This window comes from Mesoplodon mirus, assembly GCF_964341445.2.
Source record: "Mesoplodon mirus genome assembly, chromosome: 4".
Taxonomy (NCBI): Eukaryota; Metazoa; Chordata; class Mammalia; order Artiodactyla; family Ziphiidae; genus Mesoplodon; species Mesoplodon mirus.
In genome coordinates this window covers 156,542,603-156,566,607 of record NC_138979.1, presented here as the reverse complement: position 1 = coordinate 156,566,607, position 24,005 = coordinate 156,542,603, and the positions used below count along the sequence as shown (strand labels likewise).

At 47.0% G+C, this 24,005-nt stretch overlaps 1 protein-coding gene across 3 annotated transcripts in view; it reads right to left on the bottom strand.

Moving 5' to 3' along the window:
- Positions 1-24,005, bottom strand: part of SMOC1 (SPARC related modular calcium binding 1) — a 155,314-nt gene that overhangs the window by 17,949 nt on the left and 113,360 nt on the right. For 2 of the 3 annotated variants that reach the window (XM_082618475.1, XM_082618476.1), the window contains exons 6-9: positions 20,038-20,127; positions 17,943-18,023; positions 969-1,161; positions 331-413 (exon numbers count right to left, since the gene is read on the bottom strand). In XM_082618475.1, coding sequence (XP_082474601.1) covers positions 331-413; positions 969-1,161; positions 17,943-18,023; positions 20,038-20,127 — 447 coding nt within the window. The remainder of the gene's footprint in view (positions 1-330; positions 414-968; positions 1,162-17,942; positions 18,024-20,037; positions 20,128-24,005) is intronic. The other variant, XM_082618477.1, reaches the window with a different exon arrangement.

The window sequence follows — 24,005 nt, the reverse complement described above, 5'->3', positions numbered from 1 at the left end:
AAAAGGGTCCACAGCCCCCAGATCATCGTCCCAGTCACCCTTAGAGAAAGAACTGTAGAGCTTTCAAGGGTAGGATTTTAACCCAGTGACTACATTTAAAAGGTAAAAGCAAGGAGGAGAAACAGTGTGCTCAAGAGCACAGGACTAATTAGGAACAAATCCCAGACTGGATGCAGATCCCACGGCTCCTGCGATGCCCCTGCCCAGTGTCCCCGCTCCATCTTACAGATGGGGAAGCAGACCCAGAGGAGGGCGCTGCTTCTGCATGATGAGGGGCTGGAGGAACAGGAAGAGGTGAAGGCACCAGCAAGGGGTAGCGTCGTCTCCCACCTGGCAGCTCCCTGTCCTTGAAGGGGTCGTCTACCTCCGCACTCTTGGCCCTGGCGTCACTCTCACAACTGGGCATCACGTAGCTGAGAAGAGAGAGATGCAGGGGGTGAGGAGGGGCTGGAAACTGAGCTGACTTCAGCCCCTACTACCAGCAATGATCTGGGTGGTCACTAAGCCTAGATCTCCCAGAGCTGGCAGCAGAATATCTCCTGTACTGTCCAGCAGCTACAAGGCAATCCCAGCATCGGTGTTCCCACAGAGACATGTTCAGCCATGTCATCTTAGTCAGTCTCGTAGAGCGCTGTTACCTTATGTCTGCACACAGGATCTTTTTGATCCACAGAACCTAGTGACTCAGGCAGGGCAATACCCTTCTCACTGGTGAACTGAGGTTCAGAGAAGTTACCTACTTTCCCAAGGTCGCCCAGCTAGGAAAGGCCAGACCCGTGACCAGAATCCAGGATACTGGGACCTCATCTGCCCACGAGCAGAGATGCTGCTCCCCTAGTGACTCGACTCCCACCAGGCCAGGACAATAAAGCCAGGAGATGTGAGGTGACAGCCTAACAGGAAGCTGGCTCTCCTACCCCAGGCTTCACCTGAGGGGTGAGGGGCAGGATGCGCTCTGGGGGACTTACCGTGTGGAGGTCCCGGGCAGCGGACGCCCCGTGTCCACCAGCACACACCAGCAGTAGCCAGTGGATTGGTGGCACTGCACTGGCTTATAGAGCCCCCCGGGGGCACACTCGGGGATGACAATGCCCTCGCGGGGATTCTGCCGGGCCTCTTCCAGGGCACTCTGTCTCTCCTGGTCACAAGAGTGAACTTTCTCTGCAAGAGAAGACACGGCCTGCGGTGATTCCCACTCCTGTGCCTTCCCTGCCAGGACCTGGCCTGGCCCTAGGGAACTGATGGCTGGCTGGTGAATCACCAAGGGGAGCTGTGTCTCCCACACCAGCCCTTAGTGAGGGGCTGGAGGCCCAGAACCTCCCTGAGGCCCCCCTAGAGGCGGGGGCAGGAGCCTGGCTGCCTTGCGAGCTGACAGCTGATGCAGGAATGCCCGTGTGTGTGGACACTCTCCCAAGCCCAGATGCAGCAGGACAGGGCCAGGCCACTGTCCTCAGGGCAGGGAGATGTTCTGATGCTTGGCACCCAAGAGGAGCAGGAACAAGGCCCAAACCCACTCCCTTCCAGGCCTCCAACAGGGCTGGACAAAGTAGGCTGAACGGAGCTGAGCTGATTACCCAACACTGCTTCCATCCAGCGCGAGAGAGACACAGGCCTGCAGGAAGGTGTCTGTACTCAGCGGCCTCACAAACTACGTCAACACCTCTGAACAGCCAAACCTGGTTTCTCCAGAGTCAGGCCCAGGCTGAGGCAGTGCATGGTGTCCTGGGCCAGGCCTGGGGACCTCAGACCCACACGACCCCTGACCAGTCAACCTGCCTGACTTCCCTTTCTTGTTTCTCTGTTGATTCTGTGGGGATTTTTTTTTCTTTTTTCTTTTTAGTTATTAAAAATAAATAGCATTAGGTTCCTTTTCTTGTTATAAAGAAAAATTTGAAAAAACCCTAATCCCACCAAAGTTAAACACTACCTGCCCTGGACCTTTTCTTTTTCAGGTACACACACATAAATACATATGCACACATCTACTGAGGGTTTTTTTAACAATAAAAGGGACCACATCATATTCCTGTACTATCACTTTTTTGATCTACTTATTTATCTCTTTATTTATTTACTTTATTATCACTTTATTTCTTTCATGAACAATATTCTGCAACTTTCCCCTTGAAGAAGATGACAGGAATCGTCTTGGGTATCCCATGATATTTTCACAGTGTTTTACAAAAATACCATTCCAAGAGCCAGGAATTTGGTATCAGCAATGTGGAGGTTCATCCTGCTCACTGAACAACAGCACAAATGATGAAAATCCAGAAGCTCAACTCTGAAGGAGCCAGACCCTTTGAAATAATGACTCTGATAATGATACACATATGAACCGGACAGATGTTGAAGCAGACTGTAGGTGCACACAGAGACACAAAGCAGCCCCATGCTGTCTTAGAGGGAAGTCAGATGATGGGAAATGATTTTTGTCTCACTCTGAGGAAAAGTGCTTCAAAAATTCTCATTGCAGGGTGAGGGAATATTCCCTTAAGCGCATAAAAATATCTGAGTCAGGAGACAGGTATGAATAGCACATTTGCTATTAAAATATAATACTGATCTGGAAAATGAAAAGAAGAAAAAAGAACTATTGTTTTCATAACACAAACACAGCGAAACTAAACAGAATCTCCTTAGTTAGAGGAACAGGAGTTTAAAACAGTTGACAGGCACTAGACTCGAGATTCTGAACCCAATTATAACTACCACCAGAACTGCCCCTAAGAGGCAGCTTAGGAAAGAGACATAAACTGATTGGAAGAGGGGGGCTATGGGGAGACCTGGCCTGAAGACCCAGAATTTTGAGTTCGGCCCCTGGCTGGAATGGAGCCTGGCACCTTCCAGGGGATCACTCCCAACCCCAAGTTGGTAACTTTCTTTTCCTACCTCATAATTCATGCCACAGAAAAAGTGACAGAGGAAAAAAACCAAAGGAAAACAGCTTTTTACTGGCACCGCGTTCGTGTAACAACCTCTGACAGAGGCTTTAAATAAAGATCTTCCAGGCCAACATTCTAAAGCCATAAATCAGATGGAAAGCGAGATGCGAACAGAGGTGGAGAAAGCTTCCCCAGAAACAGAGCAAATGATGGACCTGACTTCACACCACTGGGGATCCTGAAACTGCGGGAATGTGGAGACCAGCCAGCCGAGGAGAGGTGGGAACCTGTGGTTTGGGGACTGTCGACAGATTTCTGGAAGTCCTTGAAGGCTGTTCTGAAATGTTTGTAGCCCGCTTCCACAGAGGTTGCGCGGAGTTCCACGGAGACTACTACAAACCATACAAATGGTGACACTCGATAATTTGGAAAAACTGGGGGTTAGCATGGAATTCGAGAAAAGGTGAAATGCAGGGTTTATTATCTTTATCTGCTTGCTTATTACTTTATGACGATCCCTGCAAGTTCAAGTGCTCCTCTAAGAAAGAGACAGGAAAGGTTTATAATCATAGCACTAACTGTTGGCGAAGAAAACACAGAGAGTTTGTCTTCCAACAGAGAAAAAACCTCCCCTAAAATCCTCTTTATACTACTAATAGTCAAAGCAAATATTCATTGAGGAGCATGTGCCAGGCAGGCGATAGACTAGGGGCTTTACTTGCCTAATCTCTGTGTCCGTGTGAAGTAGGCACCGTTATTATGCCCATTTTGTAGACAAGGAAGCTGAGTCATGGAGGGATCCATGAATTTTCCCAAGTTCACTCACCCCGGAGAGAGGAGGGCTGGGGCTCCAGTCAAGGGCTTCTGACAGTCAAGCCTGTCTTGCTGAATTCTAGACAGAGGTTACTGTCTCTAATTATTTGCTTTCGGGGAAAAATACATTTATTTTTATGGTGTGAAGATCTGCCTGGCCAGTCGCTTTGTAGACTGCCCCAAATCTGCTGCATTTGAAAGCAAATGTGTAAAAACAGGTACTTATCCATTTGAAACAGCACTGCTTCTTCTGAACCAACGATTTTCTCAGCTTAAACACACTCCAAACCTTGTACCCTCATATTTTTCCCTCTTTGCCTCGGAACCGGAACCCCTAAGGCCAAATTTGTAACTCACCCACCATTTACAGACAGTACATGAATAATAATGGCTAACAGCTACCTGAGTATTTATGGTGTGCCCAGCTCTGTACTGGGCACTTCCACTAACTCACTTCAAACTCATCACAAGCCTCTAAGATAAGCGTTATTATTATCCTCACTGAGCAGACTGGCTGTGTGATTTCCTCAAGGTCAACAACTAGGAAGTGGCAGAGCCTGGATTCCAGCCCAGGCAGTCTGCTCCCAGGCCATGGCCTTCACTTCTCTTTAATATCAGCTCCCACTGCCATGCGCTAACCTGATTTTTAATCTAACCTATGTTTTTCTTTTACTTGGTGTGGTAGATCGTTACAAAATGGTACCAGTGAATTGCACCTCCCTGTATTCATGCCTTTGGGTAAACCCCTCCCCGCTGATTCTGATTTGCTTTGACCAATGGAAAGGACAGGGGTGACAGTGTGTGGTTTCCAGACCTCGGCCTGAAGAGGCCTTGTAGCTTCTACTTTCCCTTTCTTGGAATCCACCCTGAGACCACCACATAAGGAAGCCAGTCCAGCCTCCAGGAGGATGAAAGGCCACATGGAAGAAAACCAGAGCAGCTCAGCCCACTGCCAGCACCAACTGCCAGGCGTGTGTGTGAAGTCATCTTGGACACCCCAGCCCAGCTGACCCTCCAGCTGGACAAGTCCAGGAGTGAGTGCAGGTAGAATCAGTCAAGGAACCACCCAGACAATCCACAGACATGTTAGAAAGAATAAATTATTCTTGTTGTAAGCCATTATATTTCTGGGTGGTCTGTTACACAGCAATGGATAACTGAAACACTTAGACTTGCTCAACTCTTTACCCCATAAGTGTTTTTGCAGCCCTCTCAGACCCTTCAGCCAATCAATCAATCAATCAATCAATCAACCACTTATTCCTTCAGTGCTTCTCCAGACCTCATGCAAATACTAATCGGTACATACCAGGGGGCATAAGCTTATTCTGTATCTGAGGACCCAGAAGGCAGCCCCATCCTTAGGGCCACTGTCACCCTCTGCCCTTCTCAGTCACCTCCCAAATGAACCTTAAAATTCACAACTATCAGATTTTCCAGATACCAAGAAGTCACCTTCCAGAATGCAAGCCAGGGGATCTATTTCAAGGGCCTCTTCATGACCACTGGTTCAGAGAGGAAGCTCCTCAGAAGTGGATACTCACTGTTCTAAAACATTCCGTCTCTGCTCAGGGAAGTTCAGGGAAAGATGACAAGATTAGAAGGTCTGGCCTGATAACTGTGAGAATGGGCCGGGACCATCTGCAAATAGTTGGAAGACATAAACAGCGGGGGAGAGGGAAATATCAGGGCTGTCCAGGGCGACACGGGAATACCTAGCCACACGTTCGTACACACCCACACACACCCAGCCCCTCTAATCCTATTCCGAGAACCAGTGAGAGCCAGTTCACTCCCCACCTGGCAGTGGGTGGTTTAAATCTCACTCACAAAACTCTGACCGCCTGAGAGAAGAAACACAACAGAAAAGTAGCCTGTGGAAGGAATGAGAACGCGGTCCAGCCCTTGCCACCGGAAAGCACACAGCCCTCTATCCCAACAATCACACAGCAGCCGAGCAAAGCAGGGCTAAGGCCGGGTGGGAGTGGGCAGGGAGGGGGACCGGGGAGATGGAGACCGGGCTGAGCCAGACAACACAAACCCTGTGTGCAGGCCCAGGGCACGGGTTCTCAGGTGTCCAGCCAAGACAGGAGGAGCGTGGAGGACAGCCCCGTCTGCTACGGCCAGCCCCTGCCTCTGTGCCTCTCAGTGACCTGTGGTAATTAGGAGCAAAGGAGAGTGTGGACAGCCTCATCCCTCAGCTAATCCCCAATTTTGACTTTAGCCCACAGTTTATCCTTTGTTTTCTCCTTTATCATCTGTTTCTTTTTTCTTCTTCACTTAAGAAAAAAAGATGTCCAACAAACATAAACATTAAAAGATTCGAGTTTCAGGTCCTTGGACTGGTCTTTCTTTCTGGCTGCTGACTTCCAGAGGAGAAGCTGCTGCAGGAAGGAGCAGACAAAAAAGCTGGGATGCTGGGTAACCCAACACCTGAGTGAGCAGGTATTGGTGAGCCAGTCATATCTTGAACTCTTGGGAGAAAGATCAGGGGACCCTTATGGTGATGGAGGCCAGGGGAGATGGGAGGAGAGAAAAGGCAGTAGTCAGAGAAGATCACCAGCAGTCAGGGTTCTCCAGAGAAACTGAACCAATAGAAAAAAATAGATAGGTAGATAGATAGATAGATAGATGATAGATAGATTTAAAATATATATATATATATGGATATGGATATGGATGGATATATATATGGAGAGGGAGAGAGAGAGATTTATTTTAAGGAATTGGCTCCAGGCTGGCAAGCTGGGAATTCAGGTAAGAGTGATGGGGCAGTCTCAAGTCCAAAGTCAGTAGGTCAGGCCAGCAGGCTGGAAACTCAGGCAGGATTTCTATGTTACAGTCTGGAGGCAGAACTCCTTCTTCAAGAAATCTCAGGTTTTGCTCTTAAGGCCTTCAACTGATTGGATGAGGCCCACCCACATCACAGAGGGTCATCTGCTTTACTTCAAGTCAATTGATTATAAATGTTAATCACATCTACAATAATACCTTTGCAGCAACATCTACACTAGTGTTTGACCAAACTGGCTACTGTGGCCCAGCCAAGTTGGCCCCTAAAATTAACCATCACTAGGTCCCTATGAAAAATGAGACCAAGAAAAAAGCCAAATCTGACAGAAAACCATACACAGAGAAGCTGAGAAGAGTCATGGGTCATAGAGACATGACTTGGGAAGATGCCTTGATGAATGATGCAATCTTCGCAGAGAAAGAACCAGAAGCTCTCCTCTGAGTGGCGGCTCAGTTGCTAATTAAGGGCTGCTTCTCAGGCTGCCCTAACTAAGCATTGCCTATACTACAGACAAGGGAAGTGGGATGCTGACAGGGCTGAGGGCAATGTCCTGAGAGAGGATGGTGCTCCTGGTGTCTCAGATCTAATGTGAGATCCTGAGTAACAGAGGAGATTAGGGCTCACAGAGAGGATGCAGAGGCGGTCAGGGGCCTTCCTGGCCCCAGGCTCTCACACAGGCTGGTACTGGGTGTACACTGGTACCATGGCAGGCTCTGGAGAGGTCAGAAAAGTTTTGTAAGACGTAGCAAGAAGAAAGAACTAACCACAGGATCTTAACTTACCCTCATTCCGGGCCTCCTCCATCCCCAAAGCTTTCCCTGGGGGATCCCACCTAGAGTAAAGCCTCTCTCTGCTGAGTCTGAGTATCTGTTCCCCTGCTGGACCCCTCACCCTTAGCACCAGGACTTAACAAGACTGCAAGCTCCTGAGGGCAAGGACCCTATCGCATACTTCCTGATCCTTCCCCACACCCATCCCTGACCTGCAGCGCCTCACTCATAGGAGAACCACAGAGTCTTGGGTATAAAGGATCCACAGAGTATTTAGCCCAAGAACCCCTCTATTGCTGAATCTCTGCTGTTCCATCCCAAGCCACAGGATTCTGTTCTAGCCTGACACTTCAGTGATGGGACCACCCATCTCTGAGTCAAGGCCAAGTTATGGGGGATGAGACCACAGAGGCCAGAAAAAGAAAATGTGTCCCTTTGACTCATCCTGGGAAATGCCACATTCAACCCTCAGACCATCCAGCACTAGATTTTCTTAAGGGAAAAATCAATACACAGTTACCCGCCTGAAAAACAAGAGGAGCTTATCTATGTTTCGTTGCAAAAGGAATCATCCCACTGGGCCAAGAATATTAAAGGAAACACTAGCGTTGTGTCGGCTACAGTTACCCTGAAGCCCCTTCAAATACCTCACACCCACTTAGCCTCTTATCAAAAATGAATGAAATGCTGAAGGATAACCCAAAATAACAAGCCTTCTGTTAAAAACAACTTTTCCTGAATCACAACATGAAATTCCAGAGGCGTAAGAAATCACATGGCTCCTGCCTCGGGAGCCTCTGGGTTGGCATGAGTGGCGTGTGCTGTCGGGACAGTTGCAGAGAATCTGGCCGAAGAGGAGACTGCGGGAACAAAAGGAGGAAACAGAGGGACCAGGCTTGAAGGCACTGACTTGCCTCTTTTTGAGGGGCTGGCCCGGGGACTGGACATGTGGTCTCCAAGGAGGAGATGCTGCAGAGTGCACATCTTGGGGAGTGATGCACAGGACATCACTGAACAGCCCTTTCTGTTCATTTGGCCACACAGGGTCAGCACCCATCCCCCGGAGGACTGCTTTTCTGCCCTCCCATCATGTCTGGCACCAAGCTGCCACTTGGCCATCAGCAATCCCCAAGTCTTAGAGTCATCCAGGGACTCCGAGAACACCCTGAAGAGGAGGGGACCTCAAAGAACCATTCCTCAGGGCTCCCTTTGGAACAGACAATGGTCAGGAAAAGAGAGGTCCTGTCAGGGGAGGGAACAGGCAGACTCCCTGATAAACAGAACAAGGTCAGTCCTTGAACTTGTGCTCAGATGTGTATCAAGTAGGGGTGGAGGGAGTGAAAATAGAAACAGAATATGCACAAATTTAAAAGGTCACCTCTTCCACTGGAATGGGTTTCTCCATTTAATATCATCTAAAGGCCCTTTTCCCCATAGAGTAGGCAGGCGAATGATGTGAAGAAGATAACATCATCACCCAATCTTAACCTACAAAGGGACCTTGGACCATGTCTCTGGAGGAGGGCACCCCTTCTGATGAACTCACTGGCCAAGTGAAGAGATGCTGTTCAGCTCTGGTCATGGGAGAAACGAGGATGGTGTAAAAGCTCAGTCGGATGGCTGTTCCCAAACACCAGGGGGAACACCAGCAGCCAGAGGGAAGAGCTTCTAGGAACAGGAGTCAGGGTGAGATGGGGATACCTGGGCTTCCTCGCCAAGGCTGAGAGCAAGAGGAAGCGCCTAGCACTCCTGCCCCTGCAACTCCAGCCCAGGCCTGGCACATGGGAGTTTCTGTCGCTGCTCACGGAAGTCAACAACGATTGGAATAGAGGCAGAATAGCTCGGTGGTCAAGAGCGCGGGCTTGGGGTCAGATGCACCAGCCTCCACCGCTTGTTAGCTCTGTTTACTTTAGCTCTCTAAGTCCCAGGTCCTTACCGGTAAAAGTAGGGTAACCACAGCACAGGCCTCACAGGGTCATTGTGAAGATGAAACACAACAGTATATGTAAAGCATTGAACCCAGTGCCATAGTTAGTTGATAAGTGGTAGGTTATTAGCTGGTCTAGGGTAGCAGTGTCCTCAGCCAATGTACAGCAAACCCGGCCTTCCTGACCCATCCCCGTGAATGACCAGTCTCTCAGGTGGACTGCAGGGATGACCAAGGGCGGGGTAGCAGGAGCAGTCTGCTCTAGGTACAGGCAATTAGGGGCACACTGTCTTTAGTTTACCTAAAAATATAATAACACAACTAAGAACCAGTCTACTTTCAAAGATCACTATGTCAGCAACTCAAAACAATGTCTGTGATAGAATATCCCTCCCCACTGGGGTGGACCGCACCTCCGCCCCTGTCTTTGACACACCACTGCCTGATGGTCAGCTCCTTCCTTAGATGCTCCTTCTGTTTCTTTCCTTGGCCCCCTTAGCACCAAATAGAGGCCTTGGCACACGATAGCTACTGATGGGCCTGTGGCCCTGGGCAAGGTCCTTACTAGTCCGGGCTCCTTTTCCTCATTTAAAATGAAGTGGTGGCACATATGGTCACCTTATTTTGACAAAGGACGCAAGAATATACGATGGAGAAAAGACAGCCTCTTCAATAGGTGGTGCTGGGAAAACTGGACAGCTACATGTAAAAGAATGAAATTAGAACAATTCCAAACACCATACACGAAAATAAACTCAAAATGGATGCAACACCTAAATGTAAGGCCAGACACTATAGAACTCTTAGAGGAAAACATAGGCAGAACACTCTGTGACATAAATCACAGCAAGGTCCTTTTTGACCCACCTCCTAGAGAAATGGAAATAAAAACAAAAATAAACAAATGGGACCTAATGAAACTTAAAAGCTTCTGCACAGCAAAGGAAACCATAAACAAGACCAAAAGACAACCCTCAGAAAGGGAGAAAATATTTGCAACTGACAAAGGATTAATCTCCAAAATATACAAGCAGCTCATGCAGCTCAATATCAGAAAAACAGACAAGCCAATCGACAAATGGGCAGAAGACCTAAATAGACATTTCTCCAAAGAAGATACACAGATTGCCAACAAACACATGAAAGGATGCTCAACATCACTAATCATTAGAGAAATGGAATCAAAATTACAGTGAGGTATCACCTCACACCGGTCAGAATGGCCAGCATCAAAAATTCTACAAACAAGAAATGCTGGAAAGGGTGTGGAGAAAAGGGAACCCTCTTCCACTGTTGGTGGCAATGTAAATTGATACAGCCGTTATGGAGAACAGTGTGGAGGTTCCTTAAAAAAACTAAAAATAGAACTACCATATAACCCAGCAATCCCACTACTGGGCATGTACCCTGAGAAAACCATAATTCAAAAAGAGACATGTACCACAATGTTCACTGCAGCTCTATTTACAATCGCCAGGACATGGAAGCAACCTAAGTGTCCATCGACAGATGAATGGATAAAGATGTGGCGCATATATACAATGGAATATTACTCAGCCATAAAAAGAAACGAAATTGAGTTATTTGTAGTGAGGTGGATGGACCTAGAGTCAGTCATAGAGAGTGAAGTAAGTCAGAAAGAGAAAAACAAATACTGTATGCTAACACATATATATGGAATCTTAAAAAAAAAGAAAAAATGGTTCTGACGAACCTAGGGGCAGGACAGGAATAAAGATGCAGACATAGAGAATGGACTTGAGGACACGGGGAGGGGGAAGGGTAAGCTGGGACGAAGTGAGAGAGTGGCATGGACACATACACACTACCAAGTGTAAAATAGATAGCTAGTGGGAAGCAGCCGCATAGCACAAGGAGATCAGCTTGGTGCTTTGTGACCACCTAGAGGGGTGGGATAGGGAGGGTGGGAGGGAGACGCAAGAGGGAGGGGATATGGGGGTATATGTATACATATAGCTGATTCACTTTGTCATACAGCAGAAACTAACACACCATTGTAAAGCAATTACACTCCAATAAAGATATAAAATATAAAAAATAAGCGGTGGTACTAGAGGCTACGGTTCCCATGGCCCACAGACTTACTACTAGCCCAGAGCCTCCCCACAGCTCAGAGGGGGATCCAACTCAGCCTCCCCCGCCCCAGGGGAGCCCAAGCACCAGCAAGCGGCTGAGTGAGGCGCAAGGCTGCTGGGGGCCTTCAGATTCGCCCCCACGCCTGGCACCCCCCTCCACGGTCATACTGTGTCCAGCCGTCTGTGGCTCAGAGGCTCCCCCCAGAACAAAACTAACAACGCCTGCCCCACGTCCCCGAAGCACCCACTCACAGGAGCGTTTGCAGGGGGCTCTGTAAATAGGGCACCGTGCTGGGATGAAGTGTAGTGGGTGAGGGCGTGTAAGGGACAATTACAAACCAACCAGCCTGTCTAAGTAATTTCTCCCTGGGGCACCTAAAATGGCCATGCATGGTTCACCGTTGTCTGAAGCAGTGACCTCGTCCTTCCCACACAGACAGAAACTGAAAAGTGGAGGAAAACAAGATATAAATTCTACAGAAGATATTTCTTCTAGGGTGGATTGTCCCAATATAGTACATAGGCACTTTTTTCAAACTTTTCCCCCAAAGCATCACTGACTCACATCCACTCAAATTTTAGAAAAGGCTCCATCTCTACTGACTCACGCCATTAAGTGAGCTCATATGACCCTTCCACCAAAAAGAATACAAAACGCTTCAGAGTGGTTTTGCAACGACAAGTACTGAGAAGTGGCAAGCTGGCGTCTTCCTAGTTTTTCTCAGTAACTTTGTTGACCTTGACCTGATAAGCTCTGTCCTTTAAGGGCAAGAGCTAGCAAATAAAAATTCAGGCGAGAAGGAAGGAGGGGTCACGGGCCAAGGGGGGGAGATGGAAGAGATATTTTTTAATTTGTCAAATAAAGTATCATAACTTCACACTTCATCCCCCAAACAATAATGTTGCACATGTGAGTGTGTTAATTAGATATATACCCTGCTTACTTCCAAAGCCATTTTACAAATAAACACAGAATGAGGACCCTGGGACCAAAGCAGAGATAGTAGCTGCCTTCTAGCAAATTGGCAGAAGCCAATTACAATACCTCGGCAGGGCCTTCAATTAGGTTTTTTTAGCAGCAGAGGCCAAAGGAGAACATTGGGATGTGGTGGTTTTGCTCTTAACGCCACAAAGCGTACACACGCAATAAAATCTTTGCTGGTGGAGCAAGTTCCAGACCCCTCCCAGCCACCACTGCACCTCTGTGTTCCAAGCAGACAACACGGGTTGCAGGAGCAAGGCCACTGGGAAAACTAATTTTAAAACGAGGTTAAGAGGGACTGTGGAGCCAGGCTCTCTGGGGCCTCCAATCGTGTTTCAGCTCCTCCTGGCAAAGGGAGAACTTGAGAAAGGCCTTTGTTGCCAGGGAGAAAGCCATAGGGATGGCCACCCATGCCTGTCCCCGGCTCTATTCTACAGGCCCTGGTGGACCAAGACACCTGCATAAGATAGATGGGCAGACATCCAGAAGGCCAGTGATAGACATAAACATCAAGGGTCTGTTTTTATACAGGTATTTTAAACGCACACGAGCCCAGCCCCATCCGCGGCTGCTAGCGCTCGTGGATGACTCGTTCTTCCTCCCAGCCACGTTGTGTGTGAGGTGCCAGGTGGCTGTGAGGTATTTGCTTACAACAGCTACCGCGGGTTTCCCTGAGAACTGTTTATTTTTCCAGGCCTCAGGTTATTCCATCACCCCGCGGTTTCTGGGCAGGCCAAGAGCACTGGTCCGGTGGGTGGGGGATCCAGCCAGGAGGCGCTGTTGCCTCTGTGACCCCAAATCCCAGTCCTAGCAGCAGCCACCCCAGCAGGAGCTTCCAGGTGAGGGGGGAGCATCCAAAATGTGACCAGTGGGCCCAAAAAGCAGGCCTAGAAGAGCACCGATCTGAGCCTGGCAGGTCAGGACAGGATGCTGTAAACATCTTACTTGTGATGTAGATGGTGAGAGAGGCAAACCCTCTCACTTACCAGGGGGACAGGGGTCACTGTCATGGCAGAACTTATAAGAAATGCATTTCCACCTTGTGTCCCCGCTGATGGCTTGTTTGCAGGGAGCAGGCTTACCACCAGCTGCTGCATTCACAGATCTACAGGAGGGTCTGCCAGGCAAGGAGGTAAGGAAGGAAAGGCGTGGTCCTTTTGGATTTAACCCACAGGGCCAGGTTCTAGGGCTTCTTGGAGTCCCAGATCAGATCATGAAGGAAGTGAACTAGAAAAGATGGAGATAAAGGGAAGAAAGAAATGGGGGCGGGGGGAGGAAGGGAAGTCCAGTGACCTCAGAGGGGCCACAGGAGGGAACCAGGCGGAGACAGAGACGAAGGGCCTTCTTACATGCCTTGAGGGCATGGTTTGCAAGAAGAACAGAGTGAAGGCTCACGAGACCATGTTTCCTGGGAGATGGCATTTTCCCAGAGGAGAAAGCACAGGGTTTTGTCATACAGAAAGAGAAAAAAAACAAGACTTTTATCAATCACAGCTGTGGGAAAGTGCCTGCCTGTAGTAAAATCCAAAGCAGTAAGATATGGATGAAGGATGAGATGAAGCCTAATTTTTGTCATTTCCTTAATCTCTTTACTCCCTTCTCTAAGATGTATTATAGATGATTACAATTTTTTGAAATTCTAGTTATACTGAGAAATGCCTTCGTCACTAGCCCCGATACCAAAAACTCAGCAAGAGTTCCTGTTTTCTTATAAAAGCAGAACAGAGTCTCTGGCCAGCTTGTATAGGAGAAGATGCTGTCTCTCAAATTCTAGGATGTTCGCCGCCAGGTGTGCTGTCTGCCTGGTTGCAAGAAGAATTCCTGGTACAATGGAGGCGAGAATCAAACAGAAGTTCAACAGGCAAACCTGCTGCTGTTGACCCTGCCACATACTCAGAAGGAGACACTGACCATGATGAACACATGACAAAGCCTTAAAAACAAGGGCCAAAACCTCCAGGAGGAGGGAAGGAGACAGGATAAGTCTGCAGGCATATGTGTCATGTTATTGCAAAACTTCAGCTGCCCAGTGGAACCTTTCCAATATCAACAGTCCCCAGGCCAGAAGACAAACCTGGCGTCACAGGGTCTGAGTGTGAAAGAAGGATGTTTGGGGTGTAAAAGAAACTGGGATGCCTTTTTGCCTCTGAGAGAGAGAAAGCTGAGAAGAGCTCTCACTCAGTCGGCTCTCAGAGTCCCACTCCAACCTCCCCAGAGGCAAGGATAGAAGCTCTCCTGGACCCAGAATCTTTCATTAAACTCCAATGGCAAAGTGTCCCAGGGGCCTGACTCAGAGGCTCTAGTCCATACCAGAGCCAGCCGCCCAGACCCAAGTTAACATACAAGTCTATCTGACTTCTCATCAGACCAAGTGAGATCATGTGAAAAGTGGCTAGCACAATACGTCAGGATATTCCATTGAGGTTTTTTTCAATAATTCATGTACACCTACTATGTGCCAGGCATTTTAGATACACTGAATTCTCAGAAAAATCCTGCAAGGCATTCATGATTTTAACTAATAAGTAAGGAAATCAAAGCTCAGGGTAGTTAATTAACTTTCTCAAGGTAACCCAGCCTCTCAGTGGGAAGCAAGCATCGGAAGCCAGGTCTATAGGTTTGCCTGATACCAAAGCCCATGCTTCTACCATTATGTGGTTGATCTTGTCTACATACAAAAGATTCCCTACCCCCCACCTATGAAGGCCAAGCCTCAGGATGCTTCCTGGGCAACCCACTTGTGAGAGCACGCACAGGACAGGATGTTAAAGCTCACGTGAAAGCAGAAAGTGCAATGTGAGCTGCCTAAAGAGTTTTGCGCTAATGCAGGCTTCCCCAGGCATGTCAGGAAACATCTCAGGAGGCACAGTCCCTGCTTCTAGGAAAGGGGCCCCAAAACGTGAGAAAGACACACCCCGCTATACACGCTCCCATCCAAATGCTTCTACTTCAATCTTGTATAACGGGGCCAGCAAACTTTTTTTCTGTAAAGGGTCAGATCATATTTTAGGCTTTGCAGGCCAGACAGTCTCTGTCACAACTCTTCAACTCGATGGTTGCAGCACGGAAACAGCCATAGACAGTATGTAAAGAAATGGACATGGCTGTGTTCCAATACAACTTTGTTTGCAAAATCAGGCAAGTGGCCATTTGCCAACCTCTGTTACATGCCTATGTGACACAGTGTCCCTTACACCTAATTACATCAAAAAGGTTGACAGGCACTCAGTCAGTTTTACCAGCTGATCATGATGGAGCATGTCCCTAGTTTATTAGAAAATGCCTATGGTCTCAATCTCTGATCATGACTGCTGGTCTCAGTTACTCCCAGGGAACCTTTAGCTCTCCTCCAACTATCCTGTCCTAGACGCTAAACTTACAGACATAACTGGGGCAAACCAGGAAAAAATAAAGGTGGCTGGGTGCCTCTCACAAAAGGAAGGGGATTGTACCTGCCTGGAAACCATTTTTCAATATGATCCCATACTCATGCACTTGGAAACTACACAGGGGAAGAAGGAGTGGGAAGGGGAAGGACTTGACCGGAAGCAAACACCATCAAACTTGACATTGTCTCTTTACTGTACACAGAGAATGCAGCCCAAGAAGATAGGCACTCTCTTCCCCAAAAGAAGTCATTTTCTCCAGCCCCACCACTTACTAGCTGTGACCCAGGACACGTTACTTCCTCTCTCTCATCCTTTGACTCTTCATCTGTAAAATGGGGATATTAACAATACTTATAGGGTTATGGTGACCCTCAAATGAGATAACACACAGCTGATATGGACTAGCTACGATGACACTGATGATTCTGGCTTTACTGATGATGATCTTTTCTCCTCGTCCTTCTCCAAAGCAAACACGTTGAGCTAGATTCTCTAATAGATATAATAGACAGGCCGAAAGCCCTTGCCTTCACAGAGTATAACTTAGGTAGAGAAATTAACCACTGGTGGGCAGAAAAAAATCATGGAAGCATTGCTAAATGTCAAACGAATGCTTCAGGGCAAAAGGTGCTGTGTAATTTCAGGGAGAGCTCTCCCTCTTATCTACCCTTTGGTCACTGTATGAGAATTGAGCCTCCTACTGGGGCTCTGCAGACCTGCTGGGGACTCAGGGAATGCAGGGACCTTTTGCAGATATCACTTCCAGATACCACAGGCACCAAAACCACTTCTCTTTGACTTATCATATTTGCCTAACAGTGAAGGGGGAGTGGAGGAAGGATCTAAGAAGCTTCCTAATAGATGTTTTGCTTAGGGTGACAGTCACAAATTCTTTCTTGATTGAAGAATTCTCACTAGAAGAAGTATCGTTAATATTCCCATTTCCCCTGCCAATGATGATGATGATAATAAATACAATTGTACCTACAATTTATCATGCACTTACTATTTATCACTTAGCCAGACATTGGTTAAGTACCATACAGACTAACTCAGTTAATCTTTACTCACTGTCCTTTAAAGGAGAGATTATGATCCTAGCTGAGAACTGAGGCTCAGTGGGCGTGGCCAGGGCAGGGGTGGGGCAGGCATTTAACTTGACTGGGTCACTTACTAAGTGTTGGAGCCAGAACGAGAACCCCCGTTTGCTGATTCCAAAGCCTGTGTTTTAACCATGGCACTGTTCTGTCAAAGACTCTGGCCCATGGGATGTCACATGGGCTCCTTCCCACCCCAGCATCCCACACCTCCTCCGGCTTCTATCCAACAGGGAACCAGACACATGCCGAGGTACTCAGCAGGAAAAATCAACCAGGGCTATGTGACTTCACCTCACGGTCTAAACCATTCCGTGCACTCCAGTCCCCATGACCTTTAGGACAAAGCTGGCATACTATACAGATAAACCAAAAGGGGGGGCAAGGATAGCACACTCATTCATTAACGGTCATGCAAAACCCTGCCTGCCAGGTGACAGGGATGTATCTTTAGTTTACAGCCCCTGCTATCTATCAGGAAATGATGATATGACTAAATTCAACAACCAGGCATAAATATGCCAAGTAGCGTTTCTCACAACGAAGTCTGAGGCTGAAAGAAGGATGATTCCCCCCCCGATAGAGATACAGACTGGATCTGTTAATACATTTTCCTGTCGATGGACATTTGGTTTTTTTTTATGGTAAATGAACTTTATCAACTTTGGTCTTCATTGATGGTAAATGAACTCTAATCTGACCACTCTTCAGAAATTACCACCTTTCTACAAGGGTTCAGCCAGTACCAAAACCTGAACACTCACAAGACCCTCAAAAGATCAAACCAGAAAAGATAAGATTGGAGGCTGCTATTTAGAGCCTTAAAAACACATAGATCCAAGGCTCTTAAGGTTTGAAGTCCAACTTCTCTATGCCCAGCCATTCTTCTTTCAAATTCTTCTGCATGGCATATAGAAAGTCAATTAAAATATTAAAACATACCATCAAATTTTTTTAGCTAAAAGGATCAACTACTCATGAAAGACGATCCCTAAACTATTAATTGAAGACAAAGTTGGAAGGGATTAACCCATTGCATCTCTGCATTTTACAGCTGTGGAAGAAACTGAAGGCCAAACTTGTTAAATGACTCGCCCAAGCCCACACAGAGATAGTCATGAAGCAACCATATGGCACCCGTGGACAGATCAAGTTCATATCAATACATAATCCAAGGCAGATTATTTACCTGAATTTCTTACATTGGTATTGTTCAGTTTGGAGTCCTTGATTACCAAGTGCTTAATCCAGAGAGTGGGAGCTGTGATTTCTGGAAAAAAAAAGAAGAAGAAGAGAGAAAATAATGTCTGGGCAAAGAGAGTATGTAACTTGGAGTGTAACCCCCAGACTTTTTAACAGCTTGTTTAAAAGCCTGAGGCATCAAGGTTTGAGCCATCTCCCTCATCCCATATCCACCTTGTCCCAACACCCTCTTGCTTCCTTTCTACGGAAGATGATCTCCCCATCAGCTCATAGGAGCCAACCAGGGCCTCCTGTGCTGGGAAGCCGAGTGGTCAGAGTCCAGAGGCACTGAGCCACTCCATCCAGGAATAAAAATATTATCCCAGGAGATGAGGAACACGTGCCAAGCCAAGACTTTCTCAGCTGCTTCCCTGGAAGAAGATTTAAAGGGGGTAAATCAACAAACGAATGCCAAACAAACCACAGAGACCATTTTAGAGGAAACAGCTGAGCCACAGCAGGTTTTAGCTTGCTGAGACTCTTCTTCACATGGGGAAGAAAGTAATGGGTCTAATGTGTGCTTCAATCCCCTTTCTAATAGTTTCTCATCAAACAGAGGCTGAATTCCTCCATCCAGAGAGTTCCAGGGTGCCTCCAGGCTCTCCAGGGGTGGGGTCACCCAGTGGACAGGTGCCATGGAAATCTGAGGATGACCGTGAACACACTGTAGAGTGACGAGATCTTCCATGAGTGTGTTGGGAAGGTGTTCCAAGCTGACATGGTCTCCATTCCACTCCCCCCAGCCCAATCAATCCTCCAGGGCCCCAGACTAGCCAATGATCTAGGACATTTGTAGATCACAGGAACATTTTAACTTCTAGGCATGAACACACACATATGTTCCACTCCATGACCAGTTGCAAAGGATATTTCACATTTCTATCTAAAGCTGAGCCTGGGCTAGGGACATTCTTAGCCATAGAACCAACCAGTGGCATCATTTCTTTTTATTCCTCTGTCTCACTGTCCAGTCTTAGGATCCAAGTCTGGGTATACTCGGCTGAAAGCTGCTGAAAGGTTGCCATATATCGCACTGAGCTCCACGTCTCACTGTCAGACTTTCTAGAAACCGCACTCTGCCAAGCCTCCTGCTCCTCCTCATGGGAGCCTGGAGTACTTAGCAAAGCACACTGAAGAATGTAGGCCCTGAGCAGCTCAAACTCAAATCAAAGCCAGCCTTCTGCACCCAAGCTCCTCCTGTCGATTCCTCATACTTCCAGAGATATCCAACCTCTATTTTGCCACCAACCACCATTTCTCTTGACCTAGAATTTCTCCTCTCCCAAATGTCTTGACTCAACTCTCAAGGTCCCTACAACTCAGCCAAACCAGCTCCATACACCAGTCTCTTTCCTGCTACTTTCCTCACTATACCCCGTCTCCACCATATTCTCTCCTTTGCCCATGCCAGTGCCCCTGCCTGGAACAGCCTGATTCCTCCCCCACATTTTCAAGATCCAGCTCAAGTTCCCTCTCTTCACGGAATCTTTTCCCATACCACTGTGATCTCTTTCTTCCATACATGTCTATTACAGAAAACAAACAAACAACTGAGACCATATAATTCCATACATAAACTTCTCCTATAGTTGCCGATCTCCTGAGAGCAAAGGCTTCCATCTCATCTACTTCCCCTTTGTCCCCCAGAGGCCTCCCACAATGCTGGGCACAGAACACTACAGGAACTTGTTAAGTGCTGATTCATTTAGAAAAGGGATGCTGCTGGCCTGTCTTTCTCAGCCCTGGCTCTTTGGTCTTGGCAGCCCACAGGGTCCATCCAGGCTGTGTTATTATTGGACGTTAGCAGTCAGGCAGGAAGCCTGGCAAGAACAGAGGGCCTTTCCAGAAGTGGAGGGGGTACTAGTTCCTGGGAGGGTTTGCATTTTATAAAAGGTTAAAACAACCTGGCTTAAACTGGGAAAAATTCAAATTAAAAAAGAAAAACACAATAATCGTAAAGTTTCAACCAACACCCGAAGGAAAGGCCTCCCCAAATCTGAACATGGGGGGAGAATTCGAATCGAAGTAATACAAGAGCCTACCGTCTCCGTCGAACACCGGCTGGGTCTCCATCGTGGGTGTCGGCTTAGACCCGTCATCTGAATTGAGGGTTAAAAAGAATCGAAAAGAGACTACCATTATTGAGGTAAATACTATCTACTCTCCAGCACTATTGAATGGTTGGGGTTTGCACATGGCCCGGCCAAGTCCCAGTGAACAGACTGAAGAGAAGGAAAAGAAAGAAGAAAAGAACAAGAAGGAGAAGAGAATCACAGAGAGACGCCAACAGTAAGGCAATCCAGGTGTGCGCTTGCCGTTCCAGGGAAGGGACCCAAGTGGTCATGGCTCTGCAGGACCCCTTCTCATAACCTTGTACCAGCATGACTCTGTCAGCCCTGTTCTTCCCTCAGGAAAGCTGGGAGGCCTATCTTCACCAGCAGCCCTGAGGTTTGGCCAGAAAGGTTAGGAGATGTTGGCACACTGGTGGCATCAAATTCTGAGGTCCCCAGCTCCTTCCTGCCCTCTTGTGAAAGGTACTAGCCAGTACCTTTCTAGCGGCCTTCACTGAAGAGCTTAAGGAAAACAGGAGAACACGGTGCCATTTCCTCCCAAAGTCCTAGCTATTTCTCCATCTGCATCTAAAAACAAAGTGAAGGTAAGAAGGACTATTTCTCTCTCCAGCGTGCTGAACTAAAAAGAATGGGGAATCCTTAGAACACTTTCAACTCTGAAACAGCATGCACCCCAATTCCCAAGGAGAGATGGGGGCAAACAAAATGGGAGAAAACATGAGTACTTGCACCCTGGATTTGCTTTGAAATGTCTAACACAGATGATAGGAGCAGGGGGTTCTCAGTAACCAAGTTCTAATACTTATGGTCCTAGTACCGTTGGCAGCCCTCTCTGTAGACCAAAAACCTCTACGGATCAGAGTAAGTTCAGACTTTATTTACCGTTCAGGACTCTGAATTACGTTCATCAAGATCCCAAAAGCTTAATTTTGAACAGCATTTCTCAACTTTTTTTTTTAATTGCCCATCCAAGGAGTATTTTTAGACTTTTTTCCTAATTAATTTCCTAGTGAAATGTTAATAACAAAGATACATTGTGTATCTGTTTGTGTACTCTATGTCTATCTGTGCTTTATGTGTAAAAAGAGCAAGTGCTCTTTTGTGCCCTAAGAACCAACTTCCACCTCCTTGGTGAAAGCTGGGAGCAGGTATCTTTACCTGCGTTGAGAACGCATACTTCCGAGATGTTTCTGTTTTCTCCCTCGGGAGGGGGATGGAAGGAGAGCACTGTGGTCTCGGACACTGTGGTTACACAATCCCTTCTCCCCAAGACCCCCAGAGGTCTTTTAGGACTGAACACTATATTCTCCAAGCATTAACTATGGAGAATGCAAGTTCTCATATAGCCTGCAACGCCAGTCAGATCACCCATAATGACAGCCTTCACCATTTGGAGCTCCCAGAACTCTTGGCAGAGTTCCCTGCATCTTATCAGGGGAGGGAGAAAGAACACAGAGTCTTGATCCCTTTCTTACGCCAACACCCCACCTCTGGGATCTTAAGATTCAATAGCTATGGAGACCTTAACCTTTGCTTGAGGCTGAGGCCAGCAACCTGGTAGTTGTGTGACATCTGACCCTGCTATAATTCTCATGTGCCAACGTAAGACCCAACTCCTGCAGCAGCCAGGGTGATCCTGAACTATCCGACAATCTCCCGCAGACATGAGACGTGGCAGGAGGAGAGGCGTAATGAAGCTGAATATCTTATTTGCCTCAAACTGGGGTCCAGAACAGCCATCTTTTGATGCCAAACTGTGTACGTTTGATCTGGAAGTCACTGAGGGAGAAGAAACACAGAGCAGAGCCACACAGTGTCATTTTTAAAAATGGCATCACTTCCCTGACTCTATTAACACCTCTTTCTATTGAATTCAATGAACCACTGAATGAAGTTTTTTGGCAGCTGCAATGCACATTTGGTTGCTGCTGCCGGATGCAGAGTTCACAGTCTAAATAGACCTGCACAGTGTGCTCAGCCCCTCCACACAGGGTGGCTTCATTTCAGGAGTCTTAAAGGGAACAAAGGGAAAGTGAGAAATCAAACATTCTCAGAGGGACAACGATGACAAGCCAAGTGAAAAATGGCTTATGAGATATTTTAATATTCAATTAAAATCCTCCCATACTCCAAGAGCTGTATCTCATTCTGGAGCAGGATGACAGAAAATACTCTGTTTACTTCTCCCATCATCCACATGAGAGTCTGGGGCTGCCCATCTGGTCCAGCAATCAGTAAAGAAATCTGCTGCTCAAGGAGAGGAAGGAGGGTTTCCAGTCTCCCCAGGGAAGTCGAGGACCTCCACGATTTCCCAGATGCAGGTCCAGAAGCCCACATAGTATGAAGCCACGTGCAGGGAGTGAATCTTCCTGCAGGGTAGGGTCACCGAGGGTGAAGACATACAGCTGCACTGCCACCATGGAGGCCCTAGCCGGAAATCTTTATGAAGTGAGAAAAGGCAAAGTGCCCTGCTGCCAGGAGAGCCACCTGTGAAATCCAACATGCCCCAAGGATGGGCAGCCAAGCCAAAGCCAATAGGACCCTCTGACCATCATCTCCGGGCACCTGGGCACCTGGCATCCAACCCAGCAAACAAGCGCACCCTTCTACCAAACATAGGTCCAAGGCCTGGGTCCAAGGTCCACATCAGGCCTGCTTCCTGGCAAGCCCTGGGGCAACACCAGGACCCACACTGGGCCTGGGGGAGAGAGAAAAGCTTCCGCATGTGCCCCTGGCCTCCAGGTCTCCAGTGGGGTCACAGTGCAGATACCGGCTTTGCAACCAACTAAGCTGGGTAACCTGGACCCCTCACTTTTCTTCTCTGGGCAGTGATATCCTCTTCTAAAAATGAAGGATGGCTGCACCCCTAGCTTCAGGACACTGGGTAGCTGTAAAAGACTCTAAAGGCCTCTTAAAGAAGGTATTAAATCATCGAGTGTTAAATCATCTTATCCAACTGCTTACTTTTAAAACTGGATTTGTAGAATTAAAATTCCATAAAGTTTTAAAAATAAAAAATAAAGTAAACCTTACAACTCAATAAGAAGACAAACAGCCTGATTTTAAAATGGGTAAAATATTTTAATAGACATTTCAAAGATGCACGGACAGCTAATAAATACACGAAAAGATGCTCAATATCATTAGTTGTTAGGAAACCACGAATTAAAACCACAGTGAGATACCACCACATACCTACTAGAATGGCTAAAATTTTTAAAATAGAAACTATCAAGAGACAAGGATGTGGAGAAACTCAAACCCTCATTCCTTGCTGATGGGAATGTAAAACTGGGTAGCCATGATGGAAAAGAGTCTGGCAAATTCTTTAAAAAGTTAAACATAAACTTACCATTCAATCCAGAAATTCCACTCCTGGGAATCTATCTAAGAAAAATAAAGACATATCCACCCAAAGACAAGTATACAAATACTGATAGCTGCATTATTCGTAATAGCCTTCAACTGGAAATAATCCAAATGTTCATCTACTGGTGAAGAGATAACCAAATTGTGATATACCCATACAATGGAATATTACTTAGCAATTAAAAGGAATGAATTACTGATACGTGTAATAATATAGCTGAACTTCAAAAACATTATACTAAATGAAAGAAGCCATGTGCAAATACTCCATATTGTTTGATTCCATTCATATGAAATGCCTAGTAAAGATAAATCTATAGAGACAGAAAGCAGATACATGGTTGCCTGGAGGAGGGAGTGGGGTATAACTATAAATGGGTACAAGGTTTCTTTGGGGGTGATGGAAACGTTCTCTGGTAATGACCGCACATCTCTATAACGGTACTAAATTCATCAAATTGTACATTTACAATGGGTAAATGTTATGGTATGTAATTATACCTTAATAAAGTTTTTAAAACAAAGCAGGGATGGAGTACCAAAGTCATCACAGGTAAATCATCAGGTGG